This window comes from Diabrotica undecimpunctata, chromosome 8 (genome assembly GCF_040954645.1).
Source record: "Diabrotica undecimpunctata isolate CICGRU chromosome 8, icDiaUnde3, whole genome shotgun sequence".
Lineage (NCBI taxonomy): Eukaryota > Metazoa > Arthropoda > Insecta > Coleoptera > Chrysomelidae > Diabrotica > Diabrotica undecimpunctata.
In genome coordinates this window covers 132,037,086-132,058,000 of record NC_092810.1, presented here as the reverse complement: position 1 = coordinate 132,058,000, position 20,915 = coordinate 132,037,086, and the positions used below count along the sequence as shown (strand labels likewise).

The following is a 20,915-nucleotide window of genomic DNA, read 5'->3' as shown; positions in this document are numbered from 1 at the left end:
ATAATTCAATAGCAGTAAATATCCACTAACTACGATCAATCAATAAATCAAATTTATATTCCCTGGAAAAATTGTCAAAATACTTTCAAATTCAAATTCCCTCAATGTTATATGTTTTTATCTCTGGATCACCTGTACTTATTCCAGATCTCTTTCCCTTCCTTCAAATGTAAAGCTGCGATATTTTTAAGCCCCACGTTTTGGAAGCCAGTTATTGTGATATTTCAAGTCTTGGTGCGCCAAGCAATAATTAGCTAATTAATTTTTTTTGATTAATTAGAATTATTTAAATGATATGATTATTACTCTATCACAATTTTAATTCTTTTATCTCAGGGTTAAATTCGTGCTTCAATATCTATGCTATTACATGTGAAAGATAAGGTCCAGAGAATACCGGAATAATAAAAAACACATATGATCTAACACTATATATTGAAATAAAAATAATGAAATAATTTACACTCAAAAGTTTTCAATAAACAAATCTCATATAAGGATTCTCAAAATTTTGTTCTCCGTACGTGAACAATCAAAAATTAATGGTACAAACAATATTAATTGAAATCTCAAAATCCCAAACTATTCTAACTCTCCTAATCCAAATATTTATATCCTTTCTAAATTACGTGTAAAAATTGTGTTATCAATAAAAGAAAAAACTGCAGAAAACAAAAATATCTCTCTCTGATGATGAGTGGTCCAAATCCTTGTTCCTTGTTGACTGTATTATCTCCTCTCAACCGCTCCCTATGTAATCAGCAATCTTACAACAGATTGTTGCAAGTATATCGTCCTTAATGATCTCCTTCAAAAGCACAAATCATTCAAATTATGATAGCCTTTCTCCTCTCGATACACTGAATCTCTCGTTGGCCCGAGTGATAAAATGACTCTTGGAATATCTTCTCTTTACGATAAACTGAATCTCTCGTTGGCCTGAACAGTGACTCTTGAAATATAAGTAGAAAAATATGACTTACAATATTTGGCTGCTATAGCTTCTGTCAGATACACTAACTCCACAAAAACTCACTAACATTCAACACTACTGCTTGCTACTTCTTCGGAATCGCCAGAGAACAAACAATGTTCTTCTCAAAGACTTGGAAACCAACTGCCTATATTTTCTCTCTCCTCAATCTAGCTAAACTTTCCTTATCCCACCTTTTTCAATCTCCGCCAATCAAAACTCGTCACAATTCCCCATTTTTTCATTTCGATAACAAACAAATTTTTACCTATAATTATAAAATTTCCTAAAACTTATTTACAAATATTATTTTCTATAATTCTTAAAACTAACAAAAACCTCTTTCTAAAATATCTTCTATTGTCTTTAATCACTGCGCTAATGTATTTGTAAAAACCCGTTTCAATTTGTCTTTTGTTTCACTTAAACTTATGCGGGTCAACTGAAGTATTACAAAGAAATAATTTATGTAAAGCTTACTTTTTGTTTAGTACAGATAATCCAAGAATTTAATAACTTTCCTTCTTAGAAATGTTTGTTGGTTATACTTTCTGAATTATTTTAATTTTTTGTTGAACTTTGAAATATTTTAAACAAACCAATATTTTCTTGATTTTACATATCATAACAATATATATATATATATATATATATATATATATATATATATATATATATATAAATGTTTTGGATGGGTTGGAGTCAATAAAAGGGGCTATTGGTTAACTATTTATTATCTCGATGTTTCAATTGTGTTTACAATTATTATCAAGAGCTGCTAAAAAAGACAAAATATCTTACAAAGTTGAACTAGAAAGAAAAAATTTTTTGTTAACTCACCAAATAAAATTAGTTTGGTTAATAAAATTGCTGCTAATACATTTCAAAAAGATTTAATTTTAAAGATCTTGTTTGTTTTTTGGATTTTGTCGTTTGCGAATTTTTGCCTCCCCCAGAATCCTTGAGGCAGATCTTATGAAGTGTGGGGGGAACCTACCTGGGGTTCACTATTCACGATTCGTTTGAAATTCGCCATGACGGGGGTAAATTTGGCAATTAAAACACCGCGCTTACCTTGCGTGTTGGTGAGTTTCTAAATCAGCCGTCCAATCTGGGTCTGTCGCTGTTTGCAGCCGCCCATTCTGGATCAGACGCTGCATGTTTGGTTTGATTCTATAACCCTAAAATCGAGGGTTGCCACTTCCGCCATCCGTACCTTACCGAAGCTCCTCTTTTCCGCCGTGGCTGCCGTTGTGGACTTCATCCGTACCCCTGGACAAGGGACCCTAAACAGGTACTAGTTTCAGGAAACTCCCGGAATCTGCGGAGGACAGAGATTGATTCAATTTCCCTGATAGGACTATCTTCAAGAGTTTAAAGAGTTCCTACCCGCTACCCGCTCTAATCTATTTAATTAAAATTATTATTTTGTGTAGTATTAACCTTAAACAGTTATTTCATAAAATTTATAATATTAATAATAAAAAATGTTTTTGTTTATTTAATCAATATAATTCTAAAATACTCAATATAATCACGATTACATTTTTCTTATTATTATACCATGTTGACGCCTATGAAAGATCGAACAGTTCCTCATGGGTATCGTGTTATTAGCTGTGTTACAGAAATTTTAACTTTAAGGTTGATGTTATGGAATTTTGAAATCCAAGTGACGTCAGTTTAAATAAATCGCGACATGCAATAATTTTAATGTGAAAAATACTATATAAAGGGGTGTTTTATTTTAGTGATGTAGAACTTTTGAACGTGTACAATTGAGCAACTAACATTTATTGTAAATGCGATTAAAGATGATCCTCATGAAATTTTTTATTGCGTGATTCATCAGAGATATTGTTCTGTGATCATCACATTTTCTTGCCTCATGCTTCTTGAATAGAGCCACTTTTCTTGTGAGCTAATCTTAAGGTAGGCTCTCAGTGTCACATACACGTTTAAAAAAGCGTGTTGCAGATATTTGGTTGCAGCAGAAGTTAAGTTTTTGAATTATGTAGCCTCCGTTTCTTCTTCCCGGATGTCTTCTGTGCTTTGTTTTAGTTATGGCCTGTGCTATGTAAGTTATTTTTCCCAAATATGTTTTTTTATCATCATCTAAATTTCGTTTTTTCATCATCGTTATTTTTGACATTTTTTTTTAATTTTTTTGACTTTATGTTGAGCCTGGAGTTCTAGTTCTTTACATCTATCCCCTAAACATATCTCATTTCTTCTGCCTCAGGGTTTCATCCAGGGTTACCTATTTCTTTGACCTACTTTATATATTGTGTTTCCTCCGCTATAATGATAGCGTTTTGTAGAATTGTTCATGTATCTTCTATTTTACCGTTCTTTGAACAACTTTGGTTGTTTATTTCTCGTTTGTGTTTAAAGTTGTGTTCATATGTTGCTGGTACTGGTTCATGTGATCTTCAGATGCTCTAATCTGAAATTGATTCTCTTCTCTACTTTGGGTTTTGGATCTTTTTAAGTCTCACTCTCATACTCAATTGTGATCCGTTTCTAAGTCATATCCAGAGTAGGTTTTAGCATTAACGATGCTATTTTTGTATCTTGCATTGATTGGTTTCTAATAATATGATCATCTTAATCTTGAGGAGATCTCCATATATGTAGTCGGGGGAGTTAAGGGAGTTTAAACTCGGTGTTATTTATTACAATGTTGCTTTCTTGCCAGAATTGGAGAAATCTAGTGCCTATGTCATTCTCAGAACTAATTTTATGAGAACCCACTATTCTAAATGTCCCATCTGATCCCACTTTTGCATTACAGCCTCACATGAAGATTTTTATGTCGTCATTTTTCATATATTTCTTAGCTCTTTTTTAAGTTCTTCCTCAGTGTTATGCGTAGTTGGTTTATATACTTGTACTAGGTCTATATCAAATGACTGCCCATTTAGTTTGAGCAGTATTACTCGATGAGTAATTGGTAAAAAGTTCTTAACATATTTTGCAATTGCCGTTGAGACTAGAATTCCAACATCATTTTGAGGTGTGTCTCATGAGTAGATAAAGCTAGTTCCATTTTTTCAGCAACAATATTGATCCTTCTTGTTTCCATCTTACCTCACTCATGCTTAGTATGTCCCAGTTAATCCTTTTTAGCTCGTTCTCTGCATTGGCTGATTTGCCTGCCTTGTATAGTATTTTGCGTTCCATGTAGATATTTTAATTTTTTACCCGGAGATTCTTAGCATACCCTGATCATTGAAAATTTTAATTGTATTGCTAGTCTGATTTGCTTGGAAAATAATGCGATGGTTTTCCACTTGACTTTCGCATTCTATGCGGTTCAACGATTTAGGTTGTCAAATTTGAGTTTTTTTCAAATTGGTGCCCGGATTTGATTTGACTATGCTTATTTAATGGCGGCAATATCCGCCACGTAACGATACGTTCGTTAGACAGCATTTGGCAGCAAGACATAATCAGCACACCGTCCAGTATCGCCGCTGATTGGTCGGAGACTGCTTATTCAATATCTTTACAGCTAACCCGTCCACTTTCCACCACCTGTGATCTTGCAAGTAACGGATAGCTCTCTGTGGATGCTTATTATCATTTAGAGTAAACTTGGAGCTAAAGCGTTACATCGTTAAATCGTGTTGATAAGCCATGTTGAAACAGCAAATAAAACTATAAATTACTTGAGAGCTGTCAAAATCGCTGCCATCAAAAAAATGCTGAGGACACGAACTATGGTCACTAATCCCTGGGTATAATTGCACCACCTTCCGTGATAATGTAATATCTTAATGCCTTCCTTGTGTGATATTACTGCCGCACCTAAATGCATTATTATACGAAATAGGTTAGATATATAATTAAAAATGGAACTAAAATATAAGAATGTATTCCAAGAATATACACTTACTTACGGACTTGAAATATGTCCGTAAGTAAGTGTATATTACACCGTTACACCTAATTAATTAAATTAAAGCTGTAAGTAAGCACCTAATCTTTATCGTGCTGTAAGGATCAAATCTGTTGTGGCGCAATCGTGCTCACAGCTTAAAGGACTCTATCGAGACCGGATCATAGGGTACCATCGGCGCAATCGTCCTTTGCCATAAAAAAAGTATTGTCAACTCAAAGTTCTTCACCTCTTAAAACATCCTTATTTTTATTTTATTTTTAGTTAATTAGTTAACAAAAATTGTGTTCACTTGTTATTTGTGAATTATGAATATTTGGAATTTTTTGAAGTTGGGTTACAACTTATTTATTTCTAGGCATGTTGTATTCCCATTTTATTAAATCCACAGCTTTTTTTACTGTTTAAAATCTCGTTTAATTAAATCATTTACTTTTAGGAAACTTGCGCAACCATATATTTACTCACACAAACGCTAGGCCTTATAAATGTGACATTTGCGAAAAAGGATTTAACCAGATGTCTAATCTGATGTGCCATAAATTAAAGGTAAGTGTTAATTCCTTCAATAAAAGTGTGAGCTGAATATGAAGTATTGTCATCGAAAAAATATGGACCCACCATCCGATTTTCAACAATTCCAGCCCAAACATTAACTTCTTGTGGCACTTGTGTTGTAAATATTGTATGCATTTTTAATATTTTAAAATTATTTTAGGCCCATCAAAGAACTGAAAAACCCAAATACACGTGCAAAATTTGCGAGAAATGTTTTCCCAAACGCATAAGTTTAAGACAACACGAACAATATACACACAAAATTATATCTCCTGTCGATTCGTTGGAATTGGAATACCCAAATCCAATTCAAAAGACACCTGAGTAAGTAGACTGTTTAAAATTTAAACACTTTAATTTTTTTTCTTCAATAATGAAGAATCTTTATAATGTTTATAATAATTGATAATATCTTCCATCATTATAAACATACAGTCCATCTAATTTACTTACCGTTGCACGTCATTATCATTGACAGAGATCGAAGTTGACATAGTTGCCAAAGTATAAAAAAATTCTGAATCCATTTTCCATCTCCACATCTCCTACCATCTCTTTACAACTATTTAAATTCTTACGTGATATTTAAAAAGAAAACACTAATTTTGTTCTAAAAAGAACAGATTTTATTGAATAGGTAAAAATATAAAACAAGAGGTATTCACTTTAAAATTCAAAATAATAAAGTACAAAAAGTGTCAACTCTGCAACTGTCAAATAAGTGTTACCAATTTATTCCAAAATATCACCTTCGTTCGATTATAGTTACAGTGTGTTTCGGACAAACGTTCTTCATAAAAACGCTTTATAATGCATTTATACAAATTAAATGAAACATATTATTGTGTATTTCTTTAAGTTAACATTAATAGAAATCTTTAAATATTATTTCTACGCGTATATAATAAAATATGTCTAGTGGCTGTAATGCCAGTGTACTCGGCAAAGTGATTCTAAAAAAGAACACACCTACCGCCTAAATACTTCGTGTTGGTATCATGTGACCTCACGGGGTATGACGCGATGACGTGCTACGGTAAGTAAATTAGATGAAGTATATGCATGTTAACTTTCTTACGATATTAAACCAAGTGATTCATTTAAACTAGGTACATTTTTTCGTTCAGGCTTTTGAATACTTAAATCAAAATTTTTGACAATAAAAAAAAACAAATTTTCACATTCCTTTTCATTCCATTCTTCTTCTTCTCATGACACCATCTTCGCCGAAGATTGGCAACAACTTCAAACTTCAGCTAACTAATTTATATTACTACTACTAGCGGTTCACGAGGTGTAAATCAAATACGCTGTTTACTAATAATAAAATCAAAATAATATCGGATCACAATATTTTGATAGCTCTCCGTACATTTTAATGGGTAATATGCGGTCTTTTTCAATGAATCAGTTGTAACAACAAACGAATTCACGATACGTTGGTCAGCACCATTTATGCGAATTCGTAATTATTTACCCTTTATCAGTGGCGTTTCATAAAGACATCTTAAAAGCCTTGTGTTGAAATTGAATTGATTTGACACATTTATTTTATAACTATTTTTTATTTATAACTTTTTATATTCTGGTTTTTTAAGCGTAAACACTTGGATGGCATGTGGAGTGAGTAACACTAAGCCGCAAACTCCTATTTTTTGTAGCACTGCTTATCCATAGGTATATCCGATACACCAGAATAATCTAGGCCAGGTAGCAGACTATTTAGTCTTAATACTTTTTGTTTTCTGGTCAGGTTTTGAACAATAAATTCACTAGATCATTCACAGTGAAGTCTGGGCCGCTTGGGAATGGGTATCTGACCCTCGATTTTATTCTAGTCATAAATACGCCTTTTATGTATTGTTAAAAGATTAATAAATAGTTGAATAGAATCCTACAATAAAAAATAATTGGATAAAAACCGTCTTGTATAAAATTTCGTCGAAAAGTCGAATTTAAATTAAAAAAAAAATGTTTTTGTACCCTTAAAAAAATATTTTAGTTAAGAATATAATGTCTTTAAATACAGAATTAAATTCTTGTTTAAATGAGGTGTCGCATTATACCGATTTCTATTTAAAAAAATTAACGATTACGTCACTACACCTACACCGGTGACATCATTCCTACTCCATGTACGTTGGTATTTTATAACAAAAATCGACCTGTTTCGGGGTTTCCCTCAAAACTCGACGGTTCTCGAAATAATGATAATATTCCATAATTTAGCCGTTCACTGTATATACAAATACCTTTATTCAAGACTCATCTTGATCAGTCCATCTCTGATGTTGAGTGACTGGTAACATAATAGATTTCTCATTTTGTTAAATGCTGATCTTGGCTGTTCTATTCAAGATCCAACATTAAAATCGTAATTTAAGTCCGATTTTAGCCAGGAATCCAGCTATTTAAACTTTTAATTTCTATGTGTTACTTGTACATTCTTATGTCGTGTAATGAATTATTTTTCTAGTAGCCATTATCGTCGTTTTGGTAGTTTTTATTTTAAGTTCCAATGAATTTTCTTCCTGAATTACTTGTTTTAAATTTTTTTGGAAAGTACTAGAAAAGTTGTTGAAAAGCTTCGAGGTTGTCAGCTATAATGTCATCTGGATACTATAGGTTGTTAATTAAGAACCCATTTTTAATTAAGAAGTTTGTATCATTGTCTATATATTGTAAAGCCTTATCGCAGGTATATCCTGAATATGCATTAAACAACAATTTTCATGTATGTATTGAATCTTAAACAGCCATCATCAGTATCCTATTCCATGAAATAGTGAACGTATTTTTTAAAAGGTTATAATTTCTGCAATAGATCAATACTTATATACCTACTGGTATATACCTATATACCTATATGGAATAACTACCAATATTACTTCTCCATTCTGTTTATATTAGATTGTTTTATATGACTCTGTTGGTACTGTCAAGTCGCTGGTAGGGTTTTGAATGAGTATCTCACTTGTTTTAAGCATTAACCTTGTATATAGTCTTTATATTGAAAGTATAGGTTTTTTATCGTGAGCTACGGACGGAGCAGTGGATGGTGTGAAAAAATAAAACATACTGTAATGACATATCGTGCGACAATACACTACGTGGAGTAGTAAACGTAGTCCCATGCGTGTTTATAAATAAAATGAAACAAAATAAAATAAATAAATTAAATGAAAGGCCACAGATCTGTGCTTAGACGACAAGAACGCTAGGCTTCCCCTCCTCGGTCACTCTCCCACAGAGAATTGCCACATCCCATTTTTTTAAATTAATGACACAACGTATACTTAATTATTGAATTTTTCAGTTTCAAAGACGCAATAATCGTCGAACCCATTAAGACTGAAGCAATGAGACTGGCTATAGAATCGAAACAAACTCCCTTCGCTCTTCTTCGTCCGATTACAGGCAAACCCGTTTTAGTAAGAGTGCTGCCGGCTGGTGATAAGCAGATGTTGGTTCCTGCAACTGCCGAGGATTTAAAAACGCACAGTAACATTTCAATAACTTCTAAAACCGATAAAGAGAATCAAGGTAATAACCGTGACTTTTTTATGTTTCGAACAAAACAGTTTTTTATTGTTAGATATTTAAATAGTATGATATATGTTATTGTTTTATTGTTTACAATATAACCTGAATTGAGGTTTTTGTATTTCCGCAAATGCTTTTGATGATTTGCTTTGCATTGCATTGGTGGCGCTGACTGTTTCATTAACTCATAAAACTGAAATGCTTTTTTCCTAGATTAAATAACCACTTACAGGAATTCTTCTTTAAATTAGTTCCTTAATCCAAATTGCGATGGCTCTTTCTGTTTTTTCTAATAATACATCCCTTAACTCTCCACCACTCGCACCTCAAAAAATTACGCCATGACTCGTGTGTTAGATTTTATCTAACGTATGGGTATAGGTCAAAATACAAATCACACAACTTTAAAATCGCTTAAAAATAATCCGCATAAAGAGAGACCTTACTCTATTCTACTTTTATGTACTTTAGAATAATTACTTACTTTAAAGATCTCATCTGGCGTTTATAATTTACAATTTATTTTATTAAATGATATTTACAATTTCCATTGCTTCTACTATTTCAAATGATTACAACTTTGTACATTTATTTTAATGATTACTACTCTGATTAATTTTGTTAATTCTTGTTAATGTTTCTCCTTGTCTGTTATCATACATATACTTTTATTCATTTCACTTCTTTAGCCTCCGTAGACTTCGCTTCGACTAGACTTCGCTTCGAAGACAATTTCAAAAGCTCTTTGGTGTGTGAATAAACACGAAGTCTTGTTGGCTACGATATTATTCAAACCAACAAGAGCTACAGGAACCGGTGTTGTTGACTGTTGGTCTATCTTTCATCGAGGTGAAGAGAGGTCAAGCAACGAACTAAAAATTACCTCGAGGAAGCCAGCTAACAGTTTGGAGAGAACGGTCTCTGTCCAAATAGACATCGATCTTTGAAATAGGGAAAGACAGGTTGTCTTAAAGCTATTTCAGATCGTGTCGAACTGACACAGCGTTCCACTAGACCACCGACGGTAAGGAGTAAATAAAAGTCCCAGGCGGACTTAGAATTACTCCTTAATCGGTGGCCGAGCTGAAGTAGCACTTCGTCGTCAAAACCATGTGACAAAAATAATAAAAGTCGCTACGGAACTTAAGATTGTTTCACGAGAGGTGGCGGTACGGAGTGAAGAACCGTCGAACAGTCAACACTCTGCCGACGTTCCTATACACCTCGAGGAGTGTGTACTTGGTCACACGTTGTAGAACCGGCATCTCTGTGAGATCCAAGGCATCCTCTGAGCTTAGAATACTAGATAAATTATACATATATTATTCACGTAAGAAAACTCGAACTGTCTAAAGTATTCTGCATTGTCGTTGGCTCCTTGTTGACCATAGAGCCTCCGGTGAGCTTCTCGCCGAGTGTGAAAACAAGTACACATGGACTCTACGAGTAAGAGGATGGAGGCGAAAATCCTTGGCTTCTCCTCCAGAGCGGCGGTCGAGATACATCAAGGATCTCCGAATACCTACGGAGGTACGACAATCAGAAATGTATGCTGGAATCAATCAACTTCTGGTAAAGTCTGGTAAACAACGAGAATACAGATAAAGTGATAATTCTAAAGTGTTCTACAAGGATACATATTGTCACCTCTAACATTCACGATTTACAATTTTCCAAGAAATCCTAGAGTTCACGGAAGCAGGAATTCTATTAAATGGCGAACGTGTAAACTATTTCAGAAATTCCGATGACACCATCATTATTGCCGACGCTGCTCAAGGATAACAGCTTTCAATGAACACAGTAGATGAAATTAGGAAGACATATAGCCTAGAAGTATAATATTAAAAAAAAGCAAAAGTCAAGATTATTAGCAAAGCCAGAATTAGAGAAGCACAAGTTACCACCAATGGGAGAATGGTAAAGTGGAGTGTCAAGTTAGCATTAAATGAAAAGTGGTACCATTTCTAATTCCTAAAAATGAAAGAATGCTACAGTAGACCTTGATTGAGGCTAAAATAAAGATGCTGGCCGCATGCGAGATTATAGAAAAATTCTCATAATTTCATAAAGTGTCAATGGATGCGGTTCCATTGTTTGTGCCTGATTGTTTTTCTGTTGGGTGATCTTCTCCATATATTTGGCAGCATTTACTTATGTATTCGTTTTTTGGAAACCTAAGATTTTTTGTTACCCTAGGAACATTTTGTTCAACATCCTAAATTATTTTTCTCTGATTTCTCTGATCATATGCGTTTTAGTACCTGATAAAGAAAAAGAAAAATCAATTGGCAACACTGTTCAGATTAAGATACCAGTAGTTGCGACAGTGATTATTCAGCAGAGCGGTCCAACAGGTCAAATGTCAATAGCAGTTGTAAGTCCTGGGCCCATTGGAGAAGTTGATGAGCAACCTGGAATGCTATCTTCAAATGAAAATAATTTTGTCTACAGCTGTACTTTTACTGACCCCAATACTTCGGCTTCAACAGGTAGATTAATTGGTTCTAACATTTAACATCTATATAACTTGTTATTCAATTTTGCATACTTGTTAACATTGTCATTAGGGCATATTATATATAATTAACTACATATCCACCCGAAGAAGTTCACAGGTGACGCAGTTTCATCAAACTATAAACTTTTATTTATATAATATTTATATAATGATTTTAGGTATTATATGTAACAATTTATTTATATAATTTAATACAGCTTATGAAATATTACAGTGGATAATCAACTTCCACCTCCTAGTAAAATTCCACTTTTTTTGATTAATTGGGGTATTAATTGAGTTATATATGTAATATATCTATGCATTTGTTTCCATTTTATCATGTTGTAACACTTAGGCTACGGCTCCACGAGCGACAGATTGTCGCTAGCAGTTGCAGTAAAATGTAGCTTAATAAATGAAAACAACAGCAGTGATACTGAGTGGCTCCACGCGCTGTAGATTGTCGCTTCGTTTCGAGAACTACACGCGTCGTCAAGGTCGTGTCGCGTTCGAATAGATCTGGGCCTATTTTTTAGCAGTAATTTGTAGCGCGTTTGTGGCTCCACTAGCAGTAAAATGTCGCTTGTAGCGGTAATTGCCATTTAATAGGATATTTTTGTTCTTGTTTGTTTATTTCTCTGTATTTGTTAAGTTGTCTCTTTGTTTTTATAAATTACTTTAAAGTTTTTTCATACAATTTTGTGTCTCAAATCGTAACAAAAAATTATAAGTTCTAAGAAAGAAATAAATCCAATATTCTCTTTATCGATATTCTAGATAACAAAAGTCAATGGATGGTTTTTTTTCAATCCCAATTAACCGTATCAAACTGTACTTAATAATAAATGCCATACAAGAAAAAGTTGAATAGAGAGAATAAACAGTTTTTATTGATTTCCCGAAAATCTATTTTTGGGATATCCTTCTTCGAACTGGTGATTCATTTCTATATAAGTGGTTGTCTAATCATGCCATATAAATAAAATTTTAATAATTATTGTTTATATTAAAATTTTATTATCCTTCAGTACTAATGTTTCGTTTTCGATAGCTTGGCGTGATTCATAAATAAAAGAATGCAACAAAGCAGATTTTATGTCGCATCATGTTGTAACATAAAAAAGCAAGTTAGATATTGGAAAAGGAAGATTCATTACATCAACCCAATGTGATAAATGAATATAATCGACATATGGGAGCCGTCGATCTACTTGATAATTCAGTAGCTAATTACAGAATACGCAGAGTTAAGAAGTGGTGGCGGCCCCTTTTTATTCTAATAAAAGTTAAATAGTTAAATATTTTGTTTTTTTTTTATTTTTAGGTAGATACATGTATATGATTATAAAATATGTAATTTGAAATCTTACTTTAAGGTAGGTAATTGCTAATTTTTCTTCTGGGCTTAGGCTATCACGCATTGATGTATCCTGTTTTCGTATGACATCTTCTATTTCACATAATAAAAAATTAAAAGAAGACACTGACATCCTGTAATATTCAAAAAACTTGTCTGGATATTCTTTTAATTTGGTGTGTAAAAGAAAAAAAATTCCCTCCGTCTGTCTGGGCACTAGAACAGGGTGAATCTACCATTTCCGTTGTTTTTTAACCCTAGGTCGACGGCACAATGCCAATATTAAAGCAACTTTTTGTTGAAATGATATATTATCCATACTATATTATTGTATTATCGGTGTGAATTTATTTTACTTATTTATTTATTTATTGTATCTGCTATATACACGGACATTATATAAACGGACAAGATACCACTGATTGTAGCTGCGTCATATTAACGCTCATGGAGCCACTACAAGACCAAAACGCGGCGATATGCGCGCTGTAAACTGTCGCTCGTGGAGCCATAATTGTACTGCTACTGCTAGCGACAATCTGTCGCTCGTGGAGCCATAGCCTTAATGAAATTTTAGTAAGCTCGGTAACACAGCTGGCGTGGAAATACGTGACTCAGACGCCATTTGATGTCAGTGCTGTGAAACTCTGATAACAACTTATGCGCATTATTTGTAGTGTTTAATGTTTAGGTTAACATAAATAGTTTTCATTGCTCTCGGTTCATATACTGACTATTATCGTCGTCAGTTTTCGTTACACCAGTTGTACCAGATCTGTAGCTTTCCCGTCGTAAGTAAAGCGCAAGAGCTCACCACACCAAGTAAAAAAACGGAAATAAAAACTTGGATTTGGCCCCACGGTGCAACCAAAATGTGATCGAAAAAAAAAATACACCACTGGACGAAAGAAACACAAAATAGTATTACAGGAAGCAGGTAAATAACATGACTTAGCATTGTTTTTTTTATGTAGTTTAGGACTAATGTATTTGTCCAGGATTCTAAACTAATCATATTCCAAATTTGTTTGTCGGCCGAGTCTATCCTGCAGGTCCTTATGGATAGAGCTGAATTTGTGAGGAGAACTGGGAAAAAATAAAAAGGGGATTATATTGTAAGGACGGTAAAATCCCGCTGGGTCTCATGGCGTGATCCATCATAGGCGGTCAATGAACTGATAGACCGTACATTGTCGTTGAAACAATGAGACAGAACCGGTACTTGAGACTACTGGTCCCGTACTTGAAACAAAATGCTTCCCCAGGTCCAGGAGTGGTTCCCGAATGAGAGTTTTAAGTTTATTCCTGACTCGACACCTTGTCGTAAGGCAAAATTACTCGCTAACAACCAGGTAGAGGTGCTCGACTGACCTGAAAATTACTTAGACTTGAATCCAATAGAGAATCTTTGGATACTAATTAAAAAAGAAATATCTAATGAAATTATAACCATAAAGCGTCGGCTGATCAAGCGCTTAATTGAAGTAAGGCACATGAGTGAAACAATTCAACAAAACTGTTAGAACTGCATATAAAGTATGCCAAGAATGTGCCAGGCAGTCATTGCTGCAAATTGTGGTACTACCAATAATCTAAGATCCCACTGAAGGATCACAACGTTCAAAACGTAGTTAATCAAACTCACATTATTACATACATGCAGTGTTTCACGTGCAGTAGCCAGTGGTGTCCCTCAGGGGCCAATATTAGGACCTATTCTGTTTTTACTGTACGTATCTGATTTAACATAGGATGGCAGTCAAAATCGGTTTCATATGCCGACGATTTAAAGTTACATTACTGTCCTCGTATCGTTAATACTTTTCAGAGTGACCTTAACCATCTATCAGAATGGAGCATGAAATGGTTCGTTCCAATAAATACGCCTAAGTGTTGTGTCGTTCAATGTGAATATAATAATTCAAATATAACATATTTTTCGGATAGACTTGCTCTGAAACCGGTACAGGAAGTTAATGATCTTGGTGTTACGGTCAACCAAGCATTAAGTTGGTCTACTCAAACAGCAAAAGTAGTTAGTAAAGCGAACTCTGCTGTATACTTTATATCAAAAGCTTTTCATATAATGTCTCCTGACTTATTTTTGAAACGCTACAAAAGTTATGTAAGACCTTACCTAGAATTTGCAGTGTCAGTTTGGTCACTCCAGTTGCAAAGGGACATTAATTTATTAGAAGAAGTACAACAAAGAGCTACTAAGCCACCCTTCAATTATAGAAGATTAAACTATGTAACCCGACTAATATAGTTCAAGTTGTCTCCACTAACGCGTAGGCGAGAAAGAGGCGATGTTATATCTACTTATAGAATTCTTAGGGGGGATTTTTGGGTAAAATCAAACTTTTTTAATATCAACGAAGATGCTAGACTAAGAGGTCATAACTATAAATTGAAAAAGGAGTCTTTTAAAACTACTGTAAGACAAAACTTTTTGGTTAACCGAGTTTTTGATAAATCGAACAGTTTAAGTGATGACATAGTTTAAATAGTTTTAAAAACAAGTTTTATAAAAACTAACTAGATATTGTACCTAGTGTAATGTTAACTTTGTATAATGTTCGTATTTTTTTTTTCTGAAAACTTAAAAATGTAAGGATATATTTTATAAGCTTTCTCTTTGTTAGAATAAATTTTGTAATCTTATGTATACTTTGTAATATTTGTATTTTTTGTAATTTGCTATTATTGTAAGAACTTTTTCTAAGAACTAGTTGCTTTGGACATTATTTTTATTTTTTATTTTTACTTTGTTAGAAAATTTGATTTATATTATTTATTTAGTTTAGTGCCTCCAAATATTTTTTACTTTGTACAATAATTAATTTGTATAATAATATATATTGTATATTGTATAATAATAATAATTTAAAATTGGGAGAATTCGTTGATAATAGGTAGCCAGTCAAAAAGTGGCTTCAAATATTTTTAATTCAATGGATAGTGATTAATTTTTGATAAAAAATTTTATTTCGTTAATTTATTTTTTAAATAAAATACGCTGCTCATGACATATATGCATATTTTTTATATCACATTAAAGCTAATTTTTTTCTTAATATAATGATATAAGGTTGCCTTTTAGAAAAAACGGTCGCAAATTAGAGTTGTTAGCTGTTAAAAACGCGAGGTATCAGAGATAAAGTAAAAGACAGCTAGCGCGCAACGCTACTTGTTTGAAGTCTCAGTTACGTGAGTTTGTAAAATGGTCTTTTAAGCATGAGTCGAAATCGGGAATTGGCGTTCATATGAAGCCAAAAGACCACGAGGAAGACCGCAAATGCGCTGGACCGACGATATTAAAAAAACTACAGGACCAATGTGGAAACGTCATACAAACAACAGAGATGAATGGCGAGAATTAGGAGAGGCCTATATTCGGCAATCCGAATAGAGAGAAGGGCTTAAAAAAAGGCTTTAACTTTATCTTTGATACCTCGCCTTTTTAACACCTAGCAACCCTAATTTGTGAGCATTTTTTAGCAATTGTGAGCAATTAGCTTTAATTCTCTCTAGTTCTTCGAAAAATGAACAAAAAACGGGAGCTGTTGATCACCATCAAGAGAAGAAAGTTGGAATATCTTGGTCATGTGATGAGAGGGAAAAAGTACCGATTGCTCCAGTTAATTATCCAAAGAAAGATCCAGGGCAAACGAAGCGTGGGGAGACGACGTATATCTTGGCTGCGCAATTTAAGAGACTGGTTCCAGTGCATATTTAACCAATTATTTAGAGCAACAGCTTCAAAGATACGAATGGCAAACGATGATTGCCAAACTCCGTAGCGGAGAGGGCACTTGAAGAAGAAGAAGCTTTAATTTAATCTACAAAAAAATGCATATATGTCATTAGCAGCGTATTTTATTTAAAAAAGAAATGAAGGAATTATCATACCGAGTTATTTTCACCCCCTTGCTCTAAAAGTCTAAAATTTCATTCCCTGTTTTTTGTCTGTTGGTTCTAAGTGTTTTAAACCACGCCTCAGCAGCCGTTTTTTCATTTGTGAACTCACTTTTCTGAGCTCCGGAAATGTGATATGTTTTGAGGTTTAATTTTAAGTATTTCCGCTATAATCAGTTTATGTTCCGCTGTCTGCACAGCTCTCAATGAACTTGGTTTTGGGGTGAAGTCTTCAACCGTAGTTGCTGCTGTACGCTTCTGGTTGCTCCATAGCAACCACTTCAGATGAGTCGCCCATTTCAGATGAGTCTAATTCAAATTGTTTTTGTTTATTTTTTTATGGCTCTGGTTCATTGAGTTCCCATGGGTCGGGCCGAAGTAATTTGTCGAGTACGACAGTGCACCCTTACCGTACCAATGCTACCGTCAATCAAAGTTCCCCTTTTCTATGAAGCATCGCTTGTGGTACACTTTGCTCTCTGTACACGCATCTCGTCGGTGCGATAGAGCTACACCTTAGGATTGGGAGTTAAGTTATACTTCGCTTCACTTGGCTCTTAGAGGAGATATTTTCTTCACATTATATTTTTAAATAAAATTATGATTTATTTCCAATACATACAGTAGATAAGCCACGCTTTTCCTTGGTTAGTTCTTCTCTTTGTGTTGGCTTTTGCTAACTCTCATTTTTTCAGCACAAAGTGAACATCAAGTACATATGGAGAACAATGCAATAAGTATACCCCAATCAGAAAGAGTTAAAGATGATAATATTGAATTCTTGGAAGAAGTCCGAAAAAAGTTAGAAGGAGACCAAATTCTCAATGAACTGAACAGTACGTACATTGTTTATAAAATATTACTACACACATGCATTAAAGAGCCAAAAAATTTTATTTGTATTTAACATTTTCAAATTTTGCTTAGAAATCAATTCGAAACAATCATATCAGTTGCTAGTTTTCTTTGCTTTCTGGAAATATAAATGAAATTTCTAAGAAATTCATTCTATTACTCCAGTCGTCAGGGACGAAAATGACACTGAACCTCTAAAAATTATACGAACAGGCTGAATTTTAGCCGAGATAATGTTTTGAACAAAAATGTTTATAACCATTTTTTGTGTTGAATGAACCTTTCTTTTAGAAACAACGCTTGAAGTGACCGTCGATTTTGCATATCAATTACGCGCGCGAAATCAATGTTCAATAAAATTTGTACCAGCTCGACGGTAAAAATTCGATATTGTCTCACAGTATAAAAACACAATCAACAAAACGTCAAAAAAATTGAAATAACAACTATTTAACCGATAATCCTAACTTAACCTATAATAGCAAAAGTTACCGTCTGATTAGAACATATACTACTAATAGACTGAGCGCTGCGATATACACCGGTTCTGCCAGTGAGGCAGGGAAGATTGGCGTAAAGCATCTTGCATCTCATCATTGCATCTCTTTCTAATGTTTCGGGTTCATCGACCACGTGACCTAAATGACTATTGGAAAGGTCACGTGATTATTAAACCGGGCCCATTAGAAAGATATGCAGGTAATGCTTTGCGTCGGTTTTCTCTGTCGCACTGGGAGAACAGGTCTGTACTGCAGCGCTCAGTCTACTTGTATTATATGTCTATGGATCAGAAAAATCTGCCAATTATAACGTCAAAATAAATAAAATACAACAAGTTGATCGACTTAATAAAAAATTTGCTAATAGTACAAAATCCCACTTTCATAACATAGTTCATCAAACTCACATTTTTACATACATTTAAAATCAGGAGGAGGATTATATAAAACAACAACGACTACTTTTCGGATAGCGTATTGTCACGTTTTCCGATTACTGTTGACTTTCACATGACTAAATGGCTAATTTTGTCGAACTGAACTTTTATTTTTATATTAAATAATTTTGTTTTTTTATATATCTATCTAAAGACTAATCACTAGAAACCCCAATCCATTTTATTTATTCTTAGTAGACATAAGCCTGCCAAATTAAGTTAAACCTCATGTTGGCTTTATTCGCGCAATATACCCTATATATTCGCCATATATATGCCAGAGAATGTCGCACTGACCAAGTCCCTCAAACGTCCATTTTAGTATTAAGGACGTACTTTGGACGTCCTAGTTTGGTCCAAATGTCGCGATGCCAAACGTCCAACTGACGTCCTAAGACGACGTTCGGTGGACGTCCAGCGACGATAATTGGACCCGAGATTATCGATTATCGGATTATCGAATGTCCACGAGACCAAAAAAAAAACGACCAGCGGACTTACTTAACATACTTTAGGGATACACCTTGTAAATCTATTTTGGCGCTGAGGATGTACATTAGACATCTAAAGCCCTACAAAGTACTAAAAGTGGCGTCATCCTGTTCGTATTGAGAATGTATTTTGTTCAATAAAAAATAAATTGTTAAAGAAATTACATTAGATATTACATTCAATTACATTAGATATTATATTAATATATTTATTTATTTATTAATAATGAACGGTACGAACTCAAAATTATACAAGACTACAGCAGTAAAGATATATGCAATATATAAAATTACAAATAAAAATAGAATATACATGAATACAATAAATAAGTAAGTACACACTTATGTGTACTTGAGTGCTTCAAATAATACCTAAAGCTATTAATACATAAGTTAGCATATCTATCTATCTCATGAAGTAACTGATTAGCTTGCATGTAAAGTCGGACCCGTTTTTTAAACAAAAATTTTTTTTTATAATGTAGCATTAAAAAATACATACAGCCCTTAATGTTCACCCCTCTACTCTAAACCCTTTTTTAAGCCATATTAGTGTCACAGAGTTAGTCGTCATACTCCTCCGAAATGGCTTGACCGATTTTTATGAAATTTTCTATGTACATTCGATAAGTCTGATTATCGGTCGTAATCTATTTTTCATACCTGTAAGGGGTAAGAGCGATTCACCCTAATTTTTTTTTATTTTGTTTACAAAAATTTTTAATTTTTATTTTTTCTATGATGTGGCATTGACCCCTATTTTGTAATTGCCATAATAATGTCACAGAGTTAGTTGAAATACTCAAAAACGGCTTCATCAATTTTGATGAAATTTTATATTTATGTTCGGTAGGTATGAGAATCGGTAGTGATCTATTTTTCATACCCCTCAGGGATAAGGGTATTGTTCATTTTCAGTATATTTGGACATAAGTCGTGAGTCTACAGAAAAGAATATTGAAAAATAATTTTTTTTGTGGGAAAACAAATTTGCGGTTTCTTTTTTGATAATATTTCGAGAGTATACTTTCTCCTCAAACCAAAACAAAATTTATCGTACAACTTCTCTGATTTATTTACTTTTTGTTTTAGAAATTTTGGAAAATTTGATCTGCGAAACTAAAGAAAACATTCCTTTGATGTCAAAGGATACAGATTCTAAGGAAAATACTTTACATTTTTCTGATGAAGACGTTACGAATTCATCTGCCGAAACCGTAATAGATTTTCTATAACTTTACTACATTATATTATAATTTTTATAAAATTTTAGGTGATCAAGAGCTAATATGCTTTTTTGTAATTAAGGCGAATTCTACTTTTCCGTAATTTTAAACATTTTAAAAATGTTTATTATTTATATTAATTAAAAAAATGTATGCATATTTGTGTTAAATGTATTTTTGTTAATTGCAGAGAATCAGAAATAAATTTATAAAATTAGTTAATGCTTGCGATATTATTCAACGTGTCTGGGGTAAAATAATAAATGGTATAAGATTTGAATTTTTTTATTGTCTCCACTTCATTTATAATCTGTTTTTAGCATAAGAACAATAAATAAAATTGTTTGACAAATATTGTTAAGGACATGTAGGAATTTTCTCCAGGAAATATACGTTTCCTGTACTGCTACTGAACATATTATCTAACTAAATCTACACACAACCAAACTTATATGGAATCATCTGATATTTCGTATTATATTTATCGAATTTAAAAAGTTCAACCTACGACGTCAAATAATGTTTTCGTTTTATTTCGTATTATTTTTATCGAATTTAAAAAAACTAACCTACGAAGTCAAAGAATATTTATTTTAAAGCAATTTAATCACCAATATATAAAAATTAAAGAAACACATAAATTCTTAAATAAT

At 33.2% G+C, this 20,915-nt stretch overlaps 1 protein-coding gene across 4 annotated transcripts in view; it reads left to right on the top strand.

The window, feature by feature from the left end:
* Positions 1-20,749, top strand: part of LOC140448024 (uncharacterized) — a 39,399-nt gene extending 18,650 nt beyond the window's left edge. For 2 of the 4 annotated variants that reach the window (XM_072541068.1, XM_072541065.1), the window contains 6 exons: positions 5,314-5,423; positions 5,593-5,756; positions 8,749-8,975; positions 11,237-11,467; positions 17,449-17,589; positions 20,129-20,748. In XM_072541068.1, coding sequence (XP_072397169.1) covers positions 5,314-5,423; positions 5,593-5,756; positions 8,749-8,975; positions 11,237-11,467; positions 17,449-17,589; positions 20,129-20,271 — 1,016 coding nt within the window. In that variant the 3' untranslated portion in view covers positions 20,272-20,748. Of the gene's footprint in view, positions 1-5,313; positions 5,424-5,592; positions 5,757-8,748; positions 8,976-11,236; positions 11,468-17,448; positions 17,590-20,128 lie in introns of all 4 variants that reach the window. The other 2 variants (XM_072541066.1, XM_072541067.1) reach the window with 2 other exon arrangements.
* Positions 20,750-20,915: the final 166 nt, after the last annotated feature.